Here is a 21,460-nt window from a genome sequence, read left to right as displayed (position 1 = left end):
AAGTAGGCGAATACGTTAAGGATCGTATACATTAGAACTAAACATATAAAACATTTTTGATGACTGTTATAAATAGCGGTAAAAATAACAATATCTATTGTTATAAAATGTGTGTTATTTTAGTGCTCCTTTCTACATTAAAAAACACTTTGTTTAATGCAAAAAATACCTTTATAATATGAATTCTTGTATGGCCGCTTTCAACAGTTTTTTTTTCCACAATTGAAACACATAACAATCAGTGGATCAATCAAGAGAATCAGTTTTCTAAATAAACATTGAAATTTTATCATTCTTCACATAAGTAATATTTTTCTTCTATAGGTATCTACTCTATATACTTCTAAGCCGAAAAATGATAAATATAGTTAGCTACCTCCTTACAGTTACCTCTCAGTGTCAGACCGAGTTCCAAATTAAGTTATCAGGAACAAGACCAATAACAGTTATCAGGAACAAGATCTCTAAAGATCCAATAAGGTGCTAGCTGGAAGTGGACAGCAAAATATTCCAGCAAGAAAGAAGTATCAGCTACGTGGGAGTACTAAGGCATAGTTATGGAGATACAGAAGCGGAAGTTTCCCAACAAATAAACAAAGCCAACAGAATAGCAAGATGTCCTAAACACACTATCTGGCGCAACACACATCTATGGACAGAATCAAAGGGAAATATTTATAGGATAGGCCAATTATGACTTACACTGCGGAAACAAGACCTGACACCACAAGCCACAAGGACAAAAAGACTGACGGAAACGTGTGAAATGAAAATAGTCCGAGATGTCACAGGAAAATCATTATGGGACAGACAACGTAGCACAGACCTCCGGCAAAGCTATAATATAGAGAACATAAATGACTAAACACTGAAAAGAAACAATGGATGGTATAGCCATATAAGCAGAATGGGAGAAGGAAGACTGGTAAAAATAGCACGATACAAATCACCAAACGGCCGAAGGAGTACAGGAAGGCCAAGGAAGAGATGGAGTGACAACCTGGATAGCTGATGAGGAGGCATCCGAAGATGGAACAGGAGCCTATTAAGGAAGCAGGAAGAAGAAGAAGAAGAAGAAGAAGAAGAAGAAGAAGAAGGAACAAGAGGGTATTGCGAGACGCTGTTGAGGTTATTTTCCATCTTCAGTGGAACTGGGTTGGTCATATTGGTAGAATAATGGATGAGCTGTGGACAAAAAAAATAGTGAATGGCGCCCGAGATACCTAGGGCACAGAACTAGACGCAGGTCACCCAGCAGATGGACCGACGACATAAATAGAATTGCTGGAAAAAGGACAAGAGTAGAGGAGTAGGGGAGACCGGGGCTAGTTGTCATAGTTTTTGGTTCTGGCTCTGTAACTCAGATACATATTATTTTTGTAAACCAAACTTTCTCCAAACAATGAATTGGTATGTAGGCTACCCATTCATATTTGTTTAAAATTCTAGGTACCAGCAGTTAAAATGGTAAGATGGTTTAACCTTCGACACGATTTGTGTGACAACACGCCCCTAGATGGGGCATGTTGTCACAGTACCTGGGGCAAATTGTCACAGTATTACAAAAATAAAGAAAACAAGAAATAAAACGTTTTTATTCAAAGAAGAACTCACAAACTTAGAAAGAACTACATACATATCGTCCTCAGAGTCACAATTGTGGCACATATAAAATTGGTTTCCATTGGTGCAGTCGGTATGTGTCCATTGTGTGCATGCTGTACATTGGATCTAATTTTCAATAGAAGCGTTATAAACTTAAGAAGTAAGAATAATTTCTTACTTCAATATGTGTTAAATCAAAGTACATATCAGAAGTATTTTTCAAATATTTTTCTAGTTCGATTTCTTCCCTCTCATAGAACACGAGTCCAGATTTTTTTATCCCATTTGGACAGTTCTATTGGTCTCTGGCATTCTTTTGATAAATCTTACTAAACTCCGATAATGTATACCAAAATCTAATGCAGATTTCCTAATAGATATTATACTTATGTTCCTCATTTCTTACAGCTTCTGCTGCTCTCAAGAAAACATCCAAAGGTGTAGTAACTCGATGGGTCTTTCGCTTGTATGTTCTAACCACCTGAAAGTAATTAGGTATCAAAAGCAATAAAAATTGTTTATTACATTATATGTAAAAGATTAAGTTTTACCGAGCCGCCAACAAAAGCAGAGTCTGAGCAATAATTATGTTATTTGTAACTTTAACACGGATTATAGTCTCAGAACGGTGACACTATATAGTCCAGAAAGCCACTGCGCATCCGCTAGGAAAACTATTCTAATTCGGACTTTTTGCACAATCTTACTCAAAACTTTTAACAAATTTGCATGTTGCCAGGACCAAAAGATGGTCAAAAATTTTTTAAACGTTTTTTTTTTGTTTTTTTCCTAAAATAATTTTTTTTGCATGAAAAAAAGTTTTTTTAGGTTTTTTGGATCATTCCAAACAGAAAAGGTCTTTAGTGACTTTTCTCTAAAAATGATAGTTTTTGACATATCAGCGATTAAAAATTGAAAAATTGCGAAATCGGCCATTTTTAACCCTCAAAAACTATGTGAAAAACTTAAAATTTTAATGTTGCCAAGGTAGGTAGATATTCTTTAAACATCGATTGATGAAATCCCGAAGAGTTTTTTGCAATACAATATTCAAAACTTCTTTGTTTTTTAATTGCTAATCAAGCGTGCGCGACACTATTTTCCACCGACAGTATGGTGCAAATGAAAGGAATAGATTCGTTATTTCGTAAACGGGCGACTTTAAGGAAAAATCCCGAAACAGGTCGATTTTTATTTTTAAGTTATGATATTGTGGCATATATGGTATACTAGTGATGTCATCCGTCTGGGCGTGATGACGTAATCGATGATTTTTTTTATTGAGAATAGGGGTCGTGTGGTAGCTCATTTGAAAGGTTCTTCAATTCTTTATTCAGTAATGTGAACATTTACATAATTATTTTTACAGGGTGTCCTTCTACTTCTTTTTTTGTCAAATAATTTAAATTAATAAACATTTTTTGGACACCCTGTATAAATAATTATGTAAATGTTTATATTACTGAATAGAGAATTAAAGAACCTTTCAAATGAGCTAGCACACGACCCCTATTCTCATTTAAAAAAATCATTGATTACGTCATCACGCCCAGATGGATGACGTCACTAGTATACCATATATGCCACAATATCATAACTTAAAAATAAAAATCGACCTGTTTCGGGATTTTTCTTTAAAGTCGCCGGTTTATGAAATAACGAATTTATTCATTTCATTTGCACCATACTGTCGGTGGAAAATAGTGTCGCGCACGCTTGATTAGCAATTAAAAAACAAAGGAGTTTTGAATATTGTATTGCAAAAAACTCTTCAGGATTTCATCAATCGATGTTTAAAGAATATCTACCTACCTTGGCAACATCGAAATTTTCAGTTTTTCACATAGTTTTTGAGGGTTAAAAATGGCCGATTTCGCAATTTTTCTATTTTTTAATCGCTTATATGTCAAAAACTGTCATTTTTAGAGAAAAGTCACTAAAGACCTTTTCTGTTTGGAATGATCCAAGAAACCTAAAAAAAATTTTTTCCATGCAAAAAAAATAATTTTAGAAAAAAAACAAAAAAAAAACGTTTAAAAAATTTTTGACCACCTTTTGGTTCTGGCAACATGCGAATTTGATAAAAGGAGTCCTTTTTGAGTAAGATTTAAATTTATAATTAAAATATTTTTCCTAGCGGATGCGCAGTGGCTTTCTGGACTAATAACAATCATTGTAATCCTGTAGGTATTAAATCGCTTTTTCACAAATAGGGCTTTTCATTCACAGTTATTTTTTTCGAGCTTCTGTCATATGTCGTATATTCCGTGTATATTAATATTATACACAGATTATACAACATATGACAGAAGCTCGAAACAAATGCCAATCGATGAAAAGCCCTATACGTTTACTTTTGACAAATCCACAAATGATTTACCCTGTATTCTGCACCAATCTAACTTGATTTTAATACGTTCTAAAATCATTTCAACATATTTAAATGCTACGGGGCAAGTTGTCATAGTGACATCTTGCCCCGTATAATTTGTAACAACTAGCCCCACATAAGCTTCCGTAACTGAATGTCAAATCAAAAATATTCAAATGAATAAATATATTAAAATATGCCTACATTGTAGTCTACAAGATTGACAGTACCCTTTAAAATATATTTTCTTAAGTTGGTTTCACAAATTCACTCACAGAACGAGATGATTGAATACTAAAAATTTTACATGAGAAACGCCAAAACACATTTACACAAATAAGAGAAACAATTACTGGCCGATCTCTGAAATATTTTGTGTGGAATTGGTGATGAATAAGACCTTTCGAGTGTAGATGACACAGCGTGTTAACTTCCCAAATAAGGTAAAAATCGTCATTGTGACAACTAGCCCCGGTCTCCCCTACACGTGAACTCATCACCAATTGGCATAAAAAAACTTGTAGATAGTACACACTCATCATCGCAATAAAACCAGGATTTTAAAATATACCTAGTTAGATTTGCAAACTCATCACTGGTCACCTGTACCCCGTGGCCAAGGGTTAACTGGTATTTGGTAACTCCACTAAATCCTATTGATACCTACCACCAACTGTACGCGAAAAGAAAAATTCTCTTCATTTGCCCTTGTTCCTTAAACATGGATCATTGATTACGTTCTGAGCCAACGCGGACGAAAAATGATTGTTATCATGTTATCAATAATTTCAAATTTCAATTACGAAAGACTGTAAATTATTCTTCTTTTTTAAAGTTAAAAGAGACCAAAAACTAAAATTCGGATTATTGTCCTCTGATGCCTTTTAAGATGTATATAAAGCAAAACAGAGTGATGAATTAGCCGACAAGGGAATCTAAAATTTCATTCACGACTTGTCGCTCACCGTGACAATTGACAATAATCTTTAGCGAACTAATTGCTTTATATCCAGTATGGGCTTATATGTATTTCGATTATCTCATCAGAGCACCTTTGTGGAAGCACTGAACTACTTCTACTTCTTCTTGTTGTAGCACTACAACCCACCTGTTTGGTCGACTGATAATGGCGACAGTCTTCAACAGCTTCATCATTTACGTTGAATCTTCAAATATAAAAATGCCATTCATTGTTTTGTTATCTAGTTGTCAAAATCGTTCATTAATGGAGGTAGATCAAAATCATCGCACAAAGACAAAATAACAGAGAAATAAGGAAGGCCGCATTTCAAAAATAGTATCTAAAGTATTGCACTAATATTAGTGATCATCTTTCAATTGAAAGCAATTTAGTCTTCCGCATTAGAAACCAGCAGCTTGAGGAAAAATGCTGGTGATGACTTTACCTATTTGAGATGATTAGTTCAGTTGTATAGCTATCCAAAGGATCTCGGTGATCTATTTGCTGTATCTCGGAGGGTCTAATAGTTATATTGGCAGAGACGGATTTGAAGATTTGCCGCCCCTGGACTATCCACAATTGCCGCCCTGGGCTCTCCACAATTGCCGCCCTCCCATAGCCATTATTTACTTTTTACCAAAATTTGCCGCCCCCTGAATTCTGTCGCCCTAGGCTATAGCCCATAGGGAGACCTACGCTCAGCAACGGATTATTTAGGTTTTAGATAGATAGATAGATCCTTTTATTTTTATGAACAGATTGACGGAGAATGACAAAGGGTATCTATAATCTATATATGCGTAATTTCAGAAAAGTATGTAAAAAAATCAATAAATCATGTAGATTCGGATTATGATTTGTATACTAAGGGTCTTTGTTTCTGTTTGTTATATTTTGATGTTATTAAACTTTGTTTACCAATAAATGTCAAAAGTCATGTCATAAATGCCAATGGGTTTACACTTGAAAGATGAACGTCTTATATCTTTTAAATGCCACATAAAACGTTAAAACAATATTTTCCTCTATTTTATAATGCCGGAATATCAGTTACTTTATTTTTAGATTATTTTTAATTTATTGATCTTCGAAGAATTGAAAGGATATGAAGGCACAAAACATTATCTTCGATCTCGAAGTTATTTTTTTACCTGCCTTTAAAATTTGATAACCGTGAAACGTAAAAAGGCACAAGTAATAAATTTAGTAAAAATATTATTTGTCTTAGTAAAGATATGACCAAGTGACTCACAACTTTTTCCTACTATGTTTTTCACCCTACTACTCGCTATAGGTAAATAGTGCAGGTTGTGAGGTTGGAAAAATTATTCGGTTTCTTTACAGATTCCTATTCGAAAATATCCCATTTTTTTTTATTTGAGGGTACCGAGCAAAATTTTTTTGTTTACTTTTTTAGGGACCAAAAAGGGCTCTTGTCATTTTTCTCTAAAGTTGATAGTTTTGGAGTTATTGTAAGCAAGTTAAAATTTGAAAAATGTAAAAATGCGCATTTTTGAGGCTCGAGAATGAGAAATCATAGGTATTTATGTTAATTATTATTTTCAACAATTCCCATAAATTTTCCACTTTTATTCAAATTTTGTAATTTATTTTTAGATATTATAACAATATTTTTTTAAATAATTTATTTATTTATTCAGAATATTTATTTATCGATTTAGGTATAGCTTCAGATCAATATTAAATTAATCATTGCCAATGTGTTCGTTAAATAAGCCAATCATCACAACATAATAAGTGTATTGTTATTTCCTCTGTTTTAAATGTGATCGACGATCGATACAAAATAAATTAATATTTTAGTTATTTATAAAATGTTAATAATAAATTACTAAATTTTAATTAAATGTCAAGTACAACGGCGTAACCAGGATGATCCTAAGGGGGGGTTACAACTACTGAAGGGTCTCTAGGGGTATGGTGCTAAGCGTATAGAGCGTAAAGTTCATCTCAATGGGGGGTTATAACCCCCAAAACCCTCCCACCGGTTACGCCTATAGTCAAGTATTATATAGGTACTATCTAATAATTATAGTTCTATTTACAATTGATAGAAATAAATATCTATATATTCAATAAATAATAAGTATTTTGTATCGATCACGTTAAAAAAATAGAAAGTACCTACGCCTATTATACAGTGATGAGCTCGCAAATAACTAGCTCGCACTAAAATAGCTCGCATATTATCTAAGTTGTGAGATAAAAAGAAATGAAACTAGTAGAGATGTGAAATTTATCAATAAAAACCTATAAATTTACATTATATCTATTGTTTGCCACCTTTAGACGTAAGTATCAGAAGAGTATGTCAAGTTGATATTGTCAACTAAAATTGACACCCTCACAGTGGCAGTTGCCAAACTCGTCCAGTACGTCAAAAGGCGGGAAAAAATAAATATAACGTAAATTTATAGGTTTTTATCGCTAAATTTCCCAACTCGAAATAAATAAATTTGTCAAAAGCAAATATGTTAATAATAAACTACAATATAAGTATATTAATAATTGTCAAGTATTTTTTGGGAATTTTTGGCATAAGTACGTATGATAATATGATAAGTAGTGTGACAGGGAAGTACCATATAGGTAGTGCTGCGGCTAAAGATCGAGTGGACGCGCATAATTAACAATTAAAAACAACAGTCTAAATTGAAACAAGCCATGATTATGTACTCTTCAAAATCTTGAAATTGAATATTTAAACTTCAATCTTGGCACTTGACAACCTCAAAAGTAGTAATTTACATATGAGTTTTCAAGCCTCGAAAATTCCGTATTTTCGCATTTTTCGTATTTTAAATCGCTTATAACTCGACAACTATCAACTTTATAGAAAAATTACTAGAAATCTTTTTGATTTAGAATGACCCAAAAAATCTAAAAAATATTATCTGGAATCGAAAAAGGTCAGTTTTGGAATTAGTTTACAAAATTTTTTTAAACAATTTCTGTCCAAAAATTTCTCCCGGCACCCTTCCGATTTGTTTTAAGGGGATATTTTTGAACACGAATCCGCAAAGAAACCTAACCAGAAACATTTTGCATACTGGAGAGACCTCACAACCTGGTCTATGAACAACTTAAAGATTTTCCTAAAAAAACGCACAAATGATACTCGTCCGGAATACAGTTAACTTCCAACCAATAATGATCAGCAAATAGGTACTTACTTCAATCATTTTGCTATTACTTTTTACCGCAGCAGACGAGAAGTGAATGAACTCTTTCATTTTGAGCGACGACACTGTTCTGCTACGAAGCATTCGTGAACTCGACGCTGTAGCATAGCAGTGAGCAGAATCACCTCACTTGAAATGAAATTCTCAGAATTTACCTGTACAGAACAAAGACTCGACCTGTCAGTCTCTTGTGTCTTGGTAGAGGTGACTCGGTATGGTTAGCGTTACTTTGGAGCGGTATTTTTAGGGAACGTGTCTTAGAACTGGCACTAGAGTTTTATTCAAAGAAAGTACAGTATATGTGATACATCTCTACGCGTGTCTTACTGGTTCTTTGGTAATGAAAAATCCTATTGGTTTCATGAAATAATTTAGACTTCAAATGGCCGTAAATAATAAAATCCGTTAATAAGAACTTAATATTAATGAAGAAAATGATCTATTAAATAAGGAAATTGACAGCAAAATGCAAAAAAAAAACATTAAAGAAATTAAGCCAATAACAAGAAAAAGTTTAAACTAAAAACGAGAGTATCAAACCTGTAGGTACTTAAATGAATCAAAAAGGTTGAGAAGAATATGTAATGAGTTAATACAAATCTAACAATAAACACTGAAAACTTTTATTTTCACTACTTCCACAAAATTTATTACAAATTAATGTCACTACATCTCTTTCCGCCGTGTGAATTTCTCAAGTGATGAATTTTTAGTCTCAATTATTGAGAGGCATTGTATTGTAGTTGAGGAGAAGAGAGCATTTTGTCTCCAGTTAGTCATTCAGAATTATATCTGTAATTTTTAATTTATTAATTTCCATAGATACCTACTAATAAAGTTAGCTTGTTACGTTACGGCCTTTATTTTGAATATGGAGAATTTTAAATTGGTCATTAAAAGAGTGATTATAATCTAGATTCTAGGAGGTGAAGTGCATACATGTGTAATTGTAATGTGATGTAATTTTTTGGGCAGTCACCATTTATATAAATTTGTATACCCAATGTGTAAGTAGGTAGTTTTCTTCTGGCTCTTGTTGTTATTAATATATTTGCTTAAGTTGTTGTTTGTTATGAAAGTCGTTGTTATTCGTTCCTTTTTTTCTTTTTATATGTTTGGCTATAACTATGGCAGAACAAACAACAACTTAAGCAAATATATTAATATTAACAACAAGAGCCAGAAGAAAAGCACTTACAAATTGGGTATACAAACTTATATAAATAATGACTGTCCAAAAAATTACATCCGTCAAACTGATAGAACCTTTAACAAACATATAGCAGAACACACAATGACTTTCAATAATTGAAAAACATACCTATTTGAGATTAGGATTTCGTCATTTGTCATCAAAAACTTATACATCCGTCAAACTGGTAGAAACTTTAACAAACGTCTAGCAGAACACACAAGGACTTTCAATAATAGAAAAACAGATTTGAGATTAGGATTTCTTCATTTGTATAAAAAAAGGCTTTTTATTTATTTTCTGTCCAGTCTTTATCCTCATCCTAGCGCTTAAATCTCTATCTAGTCCATTATTAAGTTAAAAAATATTGTTTCTTCTCTAAATTTAGTTTTATTTTGTTATAAGTGGATAGTAATCTTTACCACTCTAGTAGATCTTTACCATTTTTTATGTTGTACTGGTTATTCTTTCAGAAATTGTATTACATCCTGTACCTATATCTAACGCGGTCACAAAGTACCGATGATATGTCTCACATAGTAGTTTCCAATTTCTGAGGTAACAGTGAAACAATTTTACAGTTTTTACTGAGTTTTCAAAATGTTTAGATATGATCATATATTAACAAAAAACATTAGAAAAGCTGGTAATGGTTGGTAATGGTAAAATGAGAGAGCATAGGTTAAGATGGTTTGGTCATGTTCAACGTCGAGACGTTAATCACCCAATACGAAGAATAACTAAAGTGCAGGTTCCTGGAACGAGTAGGAGAGGAAGGCCCAAGAAGACCTGGGGGGAGACGATAAGGCAGGACATGTTGGTAAAGGGTCAGGGCCCCCGTAACCGGGCGCGCAACGCGTGCGACGCACGCGGGCGTAACCCCAAAGGGGCGCCAAACCGAAGGTTTGGTAAATAAGAAATATTTATTTTAAATGAGATAATCATTTTTTATATATCTACAATTTTAATTATTTCATGAACAGCTAGAGAAATCTCAAAAATCAAATATTGTGTTATTACTGAAAAAAGAATTATTCCCTTCCTGAAATGTTGAACTTACTCCATCAAAAATATATTACATTTTGTTGTTCCTTCCTAATTTTTTTCTTTGAAGTAGATTGAATTACGCTTGGCATACCGTCCAATCGATTTTTTGTTGTAAACTAAAGCGACACTCAAAATAGTGAAATAAACATCAAATCACACTCCTTGACGAGTAGAAACATAAATTAACACCCATAAAACGCAACTTAGCAGTTTTACTTTAACAAAAACACAACTTGCTGGATCAAGCAGTTTTACTCGTATAAAGTGAACCTTTTACTCGAATTTATGATAATTACCCTTAAGTAAACAAATACTCTATGAATTATGATTACGTATATACATATTTGACTTGAGTATCTTTTCCCTTCTCGTCTATGAGTTTATGAGGCACAAACATTATTTTTACTGTTACTGGGGAACGGGTGGTTTCCTGCAGTGAAAGGTTTAAAATTTTATTTTATATTGGTGTTAATAATTACCTACGACTAATATTACAATATCCTTTGGGTTTGTTCTGCCCTGCTTTTAATTTTTTGTTTTCGTGTAAAAATATTGGAAAATCTTTTTTATTTGTTGTTATTTTAAGTTGTGTGGAAATTTTGTGTGGAAATTAATTGTGAAAATGGTAAGTATCATAATCATTGCGCATAGAATAATAATAATTCATTTTAAATAGTTATAATCGGGTTTTCTCTAATAAAATCCACAATTTAAAATTTAAAAAAAAAAGAAAATAATTAAGAGATTGTGTCTGCGTAGCTTGAAACCATCAGGGAAACTTTTTTATTATTAATTTTACGGAAAAATTTATTCTTCATAAAATGCTTTGCATAGTCTAAAAACTAAAATGCAACCAAATATAAAATTGTGTCCATATTATGAGTATCAAAAATATGAATTTCAATCAAGAGTACCTTATATATTTCACAATATCAAAAATTGTATTATGAAAAGTTGTTTAAAATTAATTAAACACTATGTTTTAATATGCAATTACATCCTTTTAATTGAAAATTTTTTTTACTCAAATTACAGATACCCAACGCCCTTTTCATTTATTTCGAATAATGCGATAACTCTTTTATTGTTATTGATTAATTAATTAATTAATTAATAATAAAAGAGTTACCACATTATTTGTAATAACTGAGAAGGGTTAATGATTAATAATAAAAGATTAATCACATTATTTCTAATAAATGAAAAGGGCGTTGTTGAAAAGTACAATTAATGTACGATAAAAAGTTCTTTCTAAAAAGCTTTGCATGGTCTAAAATCTAAGATGCAACCATCAAATCCTATCAATTTTTTTCAATTTTATATGAGATATTTGTAAAAAAATATGAGTTTCTATCCAAAGTAAAGTGCTTTTCTAGATAGTTTTTAATGCTGAACAACTTTTCATAATAACTTTTGTGAAAACTAAACGTACTTTGCTCTTGACCGAAATTCATATTTTTTGACATACCTCGTATAAGATTCATAAAATTTGATATTTGATGGTTGCATTCTGAGTTCTAGACAATGCAGAACTTTTTATGAAGAATAACTTTTTCTCGTAAAATTAATAATAAAACAGTTTCCCAGTTTCCCTAGTTATGTAGACACCCTGTATAAAATTTGTTTGAAAACTTTGAAATGACAAAATATTATTGTTTATTTACTTAAATGTATATTTTTAATTTAATATGCAGGATGCTTCATTAATGTTACAGAAAAATTAAGGGAAAAGGCGCAAAATGTCGCCCGTCAAAATTTTCAATGTGTTTTAAATGTATTCATTTTTTTTTCGAATCCTTAGAAAACTAATAAGTATTTTTTTTTAATTTAAACGCAGAATGAACTATAACGTTACCTATAGCCGAGGGCCGAAGTTCCTTAAAATAAATAAAAAGTTTCTTTTGAATTAAATGTTTGCAATTATTAAAAATCACTCTAAATTTGCTGTTTTATTTTCACCCTTGTAAATTATTAAAATAAACATTATAGAAGTTTTCAGGGACTTTTGGCCTCCGTAATAATGTACTCTTTCATTCTGGGTTTAAATTTTTCAAAAATATTTATTAGTTTTATACACATACATAGTAAATTTAAAGGGCGCTAAAATATGTCCCGCACGCAGGCACCAATCAGCCTTGCGGGGCCCTGTAAAGGGGATTGACATTGCTATGACCCAAGATAGAGTTGTGTGGAGCAATGCAAGTAGGGAAGCCGACCCCGCATAGGGATAAGGCAAAGAGAATGATGATGATGAATAGAAACAAGTTTATTGTATATTCCTGAAAATGTTTATTTCTACTTAGCAATAAACATTTTGCCTACAAACGGTTTATTGCCAGGCAGACAGCATCTTTTTGTAGACCGCAGGCTATAGCACAAACCCGATTATAGACCGCATATTAAAGTAGCACCAAAAGTTGTTATTATTGGAACATAAAAAAGAGATCTTACATAAAGATGCCCAAAAATTTCATTTTCGAAATGCATGTTTATCATCTAAAATCAGGTATCGTGAAATAAAACAAAAAATATTGTGGAATTTTAGTTCTATTTCCTTATAAATTAATAGATAATTTTTTAATCGGTATAGTAAATGTAATAAATTGATTAGTACCTAGGTATTTCAAAGAGAATCTAAAAAATTTCCGATAATTACAACTCAGTTACTCGACAGAGATTCACAGTGGTATTTTTTTGTCGCGCCACCTAATCGGAACAGTTACTTGACCAAATACGGTAGCCCCTTCTCTACCAGAGACCTTAACCTGCCAGTTCCTTTATGCGTTATGGATATGGAACCTGGGCGTATCTGAAAGGCGGAGATTATAAGTATGCAACAAGTGTGTTGTATTTATGAATACACGACACCGCCCAACTTGTCATAACCGAGTCCCTGGCTGGTTCTCGGCAGGCAGTTTATCATCTTACGCGCTTGCTCTTATGCTCCCTGATATCAATTTCCCCACCACTTTCATATCTCATTTAATAATATCTCGACCTATACTAATCGTGAACTCCCTCCCGTCGGTTATTATTCAGTCGCTATGTATTCGCTGGAGCAGATGTGCGGGTTGCTTCAGCTACGTTCTCAGTTAGTTTACATGTTTTTACAACAAACGAAAGGGTACACAAAGATATACAACAGCCAGTAGTGAAAATGTTTGTGATGTGCGCATGGTTATTATTAGTGATTGTCACTGTTATACCTATATTTTTTATTATGAAATTACCTTACACCGTGACGTATTTAGATATAACAGTGATTAGTGTTTACATTACAAGCTGTATTCAATTATTATTTCCTTTTGTTAAGTTTTTTTAACCGTTATTTGAGCCGTTTTGTATTTGGATTACAGGAAAATATTATTTTTGTTCGTATTTTATGTTTTGAATTTTGCAACACACCGTTCTTTGTTTCTCTTTTAATGTTATGTTCTGTTTTATAAAACTAAATTTCAAACTAGTATATATTTCAAAAAGTATATTATTATAAAATAATAATGGATGTAGGTACCTACTACTTATGGTCTGTAGGGTTCGGGTGTATTCGTGAGGTTATCGCGATTTGTGATCGGTTTTTATAAGGTTCCTATAAAATTATAACAACGTGAATTAAAATGTGGATAGAATATACTTATTAAAAGTTAGGCTACACTAGAATATATTCACAAATTTACAAGGTGAGTAAGAATTTAGTTTAAGATAGGCCTTTATCTCGCTGGATAAAAAATAACGAATTCGAAAATATCAATTCCTTTGACATTTAGTAGGTAGGTAACTTAGGTACCTACCTATTTTTTTTCGTTGTTGAATGACGGCTTTAGATAAATAGGAAATAGGTATCTTTGAGCTGACCTTCTTTGGTGCTAATATTTTCTCCTTACCTACTTCTGTTTTTTTACGTTTCTATTTCAATTTTTTAAACCAGGCAAGAATGGTTTTTGTTTTTTAAACTGTTAGATGTGTATACAATTTTGAACCGTTCTTGTGGTTTTCTTGATTTGTGATCAATTTTATGAGGTTCCCAGTACCTACCTACCTAAAGTACCTAAATTTGAAGCTAAATATAAAATAATGGATGTAATATCTACTAGGGATCCATAGGGTTCGGCAGTATTCGTGAGGTTATCTATAGTCTATAGGTAATGACTAATTTATAAGGTGAGAGAATTGACTTAAAATTGGATTTTCTGTATCCAGAGAAAACTAATTAGGTAGTTATCTAGTGAGAATTTGACTTAATAAAAATTGGATTTTCTGTATCCAGAAAAAAATTATGTAGTTCTTCTTCTTCTTCTCATATCCTTTCGCGCTCGCAGGCGTCGGATTGAGATTCCGGTTTTCCTTTCATTTTTTCTATTGTTGACCATCGTCTTTAATTGTTCAATACTTGTCCGTTCATTTATTCCTATATAGGTATTCTGATTTATTCATTTTATTCTGGATCTTCCCCTTTTCCTCCTACTTCCCAATTCCTTGTAACTCTTTCTGGTTTCATTATATTACTTAATATGTCCGAACCACAACATTTGATTCTGTTTAATGCACCTACCTACCTAGGGTGCCTAGGTACTCAGTAATAATTTTCTGCTTTGTCATTTGTTTGATAGGTATCTTCATTTTCTTATGCTATCTTGTTTTGTTTTCTCGTACATTTTACTCAAATGTCTTATTTCGATTGCGTCGATTAATGTTTTTCTATGGATTGTTCAGTTTTCGTTTGCGTATCTATGTTATTATTGACACTATTATCGTATTGTGAATTTTTCTACTGACTTCCATTTTTACATCTTTGTGTTCTAGTAGGGGAGATATGCCTGAGACGGCATACTTTTTTTAAAATGTTTTGTAATCAATAATTGTTAGAGTTAGACATGTAATAAAAATCAAAGTCAGTGCTAGGAACATTTACATAAATATAACATTATTTTTTAACAAGGTACATTATTATAGTTTTTTCTGAAAAATAAATTTTAAAGTATTACATGTGCCATCGCACCCACATACATGTGGGTAAGATGGCATACCCTTGAAATAAAGGCGCTAATCTCGACATAAGTCACAAATAATTTTTTTATTTATTAATCCAAAGAAGAATTTACAAAAGAAATTGGACCCAATGTAAGAGTTTGCCAATTAAATATAGAAGGTATAAGTAGAGCCAAATGTCAAATTCTAAACAAACTGTTAAAAGATAACGATATTGATCTGGTCGCATTACAAGAAACGCATACAGAAAACGAATTTCAATTGAGTTCAAGAGGAAAAATCCACAGCTATGATCTACTGGGTGCTACCTACGACAGAGCCTACGGTATAGCAACTTACGTACGTACAGACATAGAAAATGCAGCCTTGATTTCTACTTCTACCAAGAACAACATCCACGAGCTAACTGTGAAAATCGGCAATATCTATTTATCAACTAAATTTTCGTTTATAAAAATTAATTATTATTATTTTTTAATGTATTGTGATCTTTATTTTTATACAAAAACTGTGATAGAGCCATACGCTAAATAATAAATAAATAATTTTTTTTAGTCTTGGGTACACCGGCACTAGAGATGCATCAAGTCAAACTAGTTTGATTTTATTCAACAAACTTGACTTGACTTGAAAATCAAACTTTTTTTGTAAAAAAGTTTGACTTGACTTGATTTCGATATCTTTAGGTTTGACTTGAAATCAAACTTCTTCAAACAGTTTGAAGTTTGAATGTCATATTGGCAACGTGTTTATTTCCAATTATAATCGAGAGCGTACGGATTTTGTTGTGACTTATTTGGATAGGTCTGAATCGGTATTCTGCTACTCCGCGAATTAGTTTGTAGTTCATATTTAGACGTCCATGTTTGGCTTGTTTATTACGTTCGTCTTGAAGTGTGTGGCTTTGGGAGATAATATCTGAATGTGGATATTTTTCGGTTCAGAATAAGTACCAGAACAAATTGAGTCTGACATTGAAGGTATTCCCACTGCAAAAATTAAGAGAAACAATCTGTAGTCGAAGCAGTATTAATTAAGAAAAATAAATATACTGATTTATTTGATGTTGCGGCTGGTGATTTCAAAACAATGAAAATTGCAAAGTGCATACATACTTCTAATATGTAAAAATAAAGAACAGCGTTATAAAATCAGAAACAGTGAACTAATTCTTTAAAAGGACAGCGTTATGCATAACTCGACCAAGCGCCATTTCTTTAAAATCGAGATAACAGCGGATTCTGGTGACACATAGCTAAAACTATCTTGGAAAAATCCCTGTTATTGTCACGTTAACGGTTACTAAGAAAAACAAAAATAAACCAAGCGACATTCTGTCTATTAAGGGTTTTTAGTTTTGCATAACAAGACTATATTCATAACTGCCATTCTTAACTGCCATTCATAACTGCCATATATCCGTAACTGCCATTCATAACAGTTTCGCAATTGTAGACTAAGCGCCGACTTTGGTGTGTTTATGCTAAACTAAGCGTTTGGCCAAAATAACAGTTTTGTCCTCATTAATGTACACATTAATTTTGAAGTTTCCGTCAAAAAATTATGGAATTTTTTTAAAGTGAAAATGTTGTGTTTATATATATGTAATTAAATTGAAAAATACAAATAATCTTTATAAAATCTTTTTATTATGTCTAACGTGCTATGTACTAAGAATATAGTATAAGTCATAAAATGGACCTTTCGGGATTCTTTTATATTTTGAATTTTGAATGTCTATTAATCATTTCTGTACTAAGAGTATAAATCAATAGCCTGTTTTCCATGTATAAATATTGATTTTATTCCAACAGTACAACTTTTAATTTCAAAAGTCTGCTTTGTAAGGTACAAGTCAACTTCTACTGTTAGTACCTTCTGCTTTCACTTACGCAGCTTGACTTATACTTTTAGTACACACCACATGTTATGAGATTCTAGGGCGCTTGTATTGAAAAAATATAGATAATCCAAATTTGACCATAAAATTTCAAGGAATTAACATCCTTAAAAAGGGGTTGGTACGAAAACAGATTTTTGAGGTTCTTTGTTTTCTTCCTTTTTAACTTTCCTAAACCTTTTTTTTTACTTTCGTTCTGTCGTTGAAGACGGTGCCGATGTTTATTGTTATCGGTTATAAAAGCAGAAAATTATAAAAATAGCTAGATCCCATTTAAACCAAAAACTGTTCATTTAGTATTTTTTATTTAATTTTGTTGTGCGTGCTAAAAAATAGTTTACTGTGAAAGTGTCAGTGTTCTATTGTACATGATTTTTAAAAATAAGTAAAGGGAAGCAAATACTAAAATTATTGGAACTAAAGGATGATTTATATGGCACTCAATGTATTATTAACTTTCTTATCTTAATTGGCAACTGACATGTCTATCTCAACAAAAAAGTATATAAAAAAATATAAAAAAAATAAAATACAGGATCCTTTGTAAAAGGTATATTTAAAAGACCCTAATAATGGTTACATCACAAAACAAAACGTTTTCGGATTAACAAGTAATCCATCATCAGTGTTAAGCCAATAACATGCATGCGTGAGCCACCAAAAGTTATGGGTAAAAACCCTTTAAAAGATATAGTGGACACTCAGTTTTCAATATGTGAGGTTCATCCCTTTCATATCACATCCACGTGGGTTAGAGTCCTGTGTTGCCCTGGGTAATATCCAGGAATATTTGCAACATCTAACTATTTTAAACATAATATGTAGTATAATATAAGATCTTATACCTTTTAAAGGGTTTTTACCCATAACTTGTTGGTGGCTCACGCATGCATGTTATTGGCTTAACACTGATGATGGATTACTTGTTAATCCGAAAAGGTTTTGTTTTGTGATGCAACCCTTATTAGGGTCTTTTAAATATACCTTTTACGAAGGATCCTGTATTTTTGTGATTTATGGTATACAGCCAGCTACAGGAATTTTATTTTCCTCGTGGATTGTTAAAAAATTATATCTATGAAATAAATTATTTTTCAAACTCTTTCAAACTAGTTTGACAAACAGTTTGAATTTTCAAACCTGTACGATTGACCAGGTTGACTTGACTTGTTACGATTGAAAATAATCAAAACCGATAGAATTTGACTTGAACTTTCCAATGCAGTAAGCAGAATTGCTGTTTTATTTTTTAATCAAAAGTTATTCGGTTTCAAAAATTGCAATTTTTCGATTTTTTGAAAGTTTAACCGCGTTTATCTCGAAAACTATGCATCCTACGAAAAAACTTGTAAAAAACATTTTTGCTTAGAATCACCCAAAAAAATACAAAAAAATGTTTTGTTTTGCGAAAAGCCGCTGTTATGTAATTCCTTAAGTTTTTTGTTTATAACAATCTTATCGACATCAGGATCATCTGTTACCCAAAAAATGCATGTTCTACGGGTCAAAATACATAAAAAAACTTGGGTAAGTACATCTGAATTAAGGAGGCGGTTGTACCCCCCTGGCGACAAGACTAAAGTTATCGGGGGCCGCTCGGGGTAATTTGGCCTAGGGCCGCAAGTACCCTAAATCCGGCACTGAATCCACCTACTTACTATGCCATTTCAGGCAACATTGCAATCAGACCGTTATTTTAACCTAATTTTTCTTAAACACATTTTTAAGATGTAAATCGACACAGGCGCGATAGGCATAAAGTAAAAGAATATCACAAAATTTAAATTTAAAAACTTAACTTAGGTGTAAATAATCGCGAATTATAATTAGATACAAAAAAATCCAATAAATATTTTGTCCTACTTATTAAATATTCCAAAGGCTACTGTTGTCAAAATAAAACTAACATGCATAAGTCCCGCAATGCTGACAAATTCTAACTTGAGGAACTGAAAACTGTCACACTAGGCACCAAATTTGAAATAGTTTACGAAAAACGCGTGATAGCACAGATTAACCCAACATTATGTTGGGTTAATCTGTGGTGATAGTTACCTATGCCATCTCAGCCAATATGCCGTCTCAGGCATATCTCCCCTAGGTATTCTAGTTGTATTACATAATGGCGTAGTAAGTACCTATAATGTGTAGATTTATTTCCTCTATTTGTTATTTCCGCATTTATTTTGCCCATTATCAGTCACAATCCTGCTTAAATAGGTATTTGTTCGTTATTTTTTCTAACATTGGTCCATTACATTAAATCTAATTATTGTTTTGGCCTTCCTTTTGTTTGCCTATCATCGTTTTTGTATTATTTAGATACACCTCCATTTTACTTTATAGTTTCTTTATATTTTCTATAGTTTCTTTATAGTTTCTTTAATCGACGAATTCACTAGCTTTTGAAATTACTTTTTATTGTTCGCTATACCAGTACAATATTATCATCTCCATAGAGTAGGTAAACTCTAGGGAGATATTGTATATAGTTATAGTAGTTTTACTGGTTGCAGGTTCCTGTATAAAATTATTGTATTTAGGCTTTCTTCTTTAGGTTTAAAGTTCTTTATAATTGTGCCCATACCCATGAGTATGACGAATAACAATGGGATTGTACAACAAAGTATCTCCCTGTTTATTCCTCTAAGTATTTATTTTGAATTCATTGGATCTTTGGCCTCCTACTTGTACTTTTCCTCTGACTTTCTTATATGTGCTCTCTACTAGACTAATTAGTTCAAAAATAACAATTTTTTTGACAGTCATTATATTTTTCCTTGTTGAATGAATTTTTTCCTGTTGTTTCCTTTTTAGAATAATTGTGGAACTCATCTACATTCCATTTTAGAAGTATTTTGTCCCCAAAATATTTTGTTCTAGATATTAACTGGCAACATTATGATCTGACTCTTTATTGATAATATTGTTTGTTGTTTAAATTATTGTTTTCTAAACTATAGAATTCGGATGCATTCATAAGGTTTTCATGGTCATTTTATGAGGTTCCTATGAAATTTGTAATGTTAAGCAAGTTACAGGCAGTGGCGAAGCGTCCATGTAACCACTGTTACCATTGTTAACAGTTAAAAATCTTGCAAATAAATATTTTATGATTACTGTGAAATAATTCCATTTTATTTATTTTTTTTTTCAATAGAAATATGATTATTAATAGTAATTCGCTAAAAAGCCAACTAGACGCACGAAAATATTGGCGAATTTATGCGACTCGGTTGCAGGTTAATGTTACCACTTTTAAATGTGGATACAAATGAAGATCCATCGGCTATCGGTAGGACGGTCGAAGACTGATCGTGTCTAAAAATTTTGAAAGGCGAAGGCGTAAGCGTGCTGTGGATATTAGTAGTCTTGTTACCACTTTTTGGAATGGTTACAATGGTTACTTACCTATTAGAGTGTGCGTGCAATTAAACATGGATGCGTGTCGTTGACGACGTTTTTTTGGAAATTTTTGACACTATGATTCATCATCATTCTCTTTGTCTTATCACTATGCGGGGACGGGATAAGGCAAATATATTTTTGAAACTATGATTATCCAACTTAAAAATAAGTTTTCTAATTTAAAGCAAAAAATTTTCAGATAAAAATTTTCATCAATTTGTACAGCTACAGTGGGTGATCATATTATTAGAGCCACCTCAGAAAATTTTAATTTGGTTTAATAATGGTATGTAAGTTTTTTCTTTATACGGTCCACGTTGCTTTTAAAACTTTAGAAATGGATGCTACGTTTCTGTTGGAGTGATTAGTATTGAATATTAAAGTTTTTATTTCTGCTATTTTCCTTGGTAAGATGTCTTTGGATTTCCCATGATGTTCTGGTACCACTAGTGTAACGAACGCGCAATTTTTACTGAATTCACAAAAATAGTATAGGCCTGTTAGAATATCACCAGAGAGCAAAGGAAACTCGCAAAGTTTATTATAACTCTAAATAGTGTAGGAAACAAAGGTTGAACCTTGCAAAATGGACATAAGTCCGGTTTTATTTTTTTTCTGGTATATCAAGGGGTGCTTATTATAGGACTAACTTTTTCTGAAAAAATTTCGCCCCGGAACCTCCCTTTTCACCCCTTTAAAGGGGGTAATTTGTGGTTTTTACGGAACGTAGCCCTTCCTGTAACTTTTACAAAAAATTTCTTTTATAGAAATATGAAGAGGACTA

The 21,460-nt window shown here is 32.1% G+C and overlaps 1 protein-coding gene across 5 annotated transcripts in view; it reads left to right on the top strand.

Annotated features, from left to right (window-relative positions):
* The window catches only part of LOC114349435 (homeotic protein spalt-major-like), a 499,984-nt gene that overhangs the window by 403,356 nt on the left and 75,168 nt on the right, over positions 1-21,460 (top strand). Inside the window, exon 1 of one of the 5 annotated variants that reach the window (XM_050644739.1) lies at positions 13,422-13,503. The exons of the other annotated variants lie outside the window; for them this stretch is intronic. Coding sequence (XP_050500696.1) covers positions 13,424-13,503 — 80 coding nt within the window. The 5' untranslated portion in view covers positions 13,422-13,423. Of the gene's footprint in view, positions 1-13,421; positions 13,504-21,460 lie in introns of those variants that run through there. 5 annotated transcript variants of the gene reach the window in all.

This window comes from Diabrotica virgifera, chromosome 1, assembly GCF_917563875.1.
Source record: "Diabrotica virgifera virgifera chromosome 1, PGI_DIABVI_V3a".
In the NCBI taxonomy this organism is placed as follows: Eukaryota; Metazoa; Arthropoda; class Insecta; order Coleoptera; family Chrysomelidae; genus Diabrotica; species Diabrotica virgifera.
The sequence above is the reverse complement of the archived record's forward strand: the minus strand, read 5'-3'. Positions and strand labels throughout refer to the sequence as shown.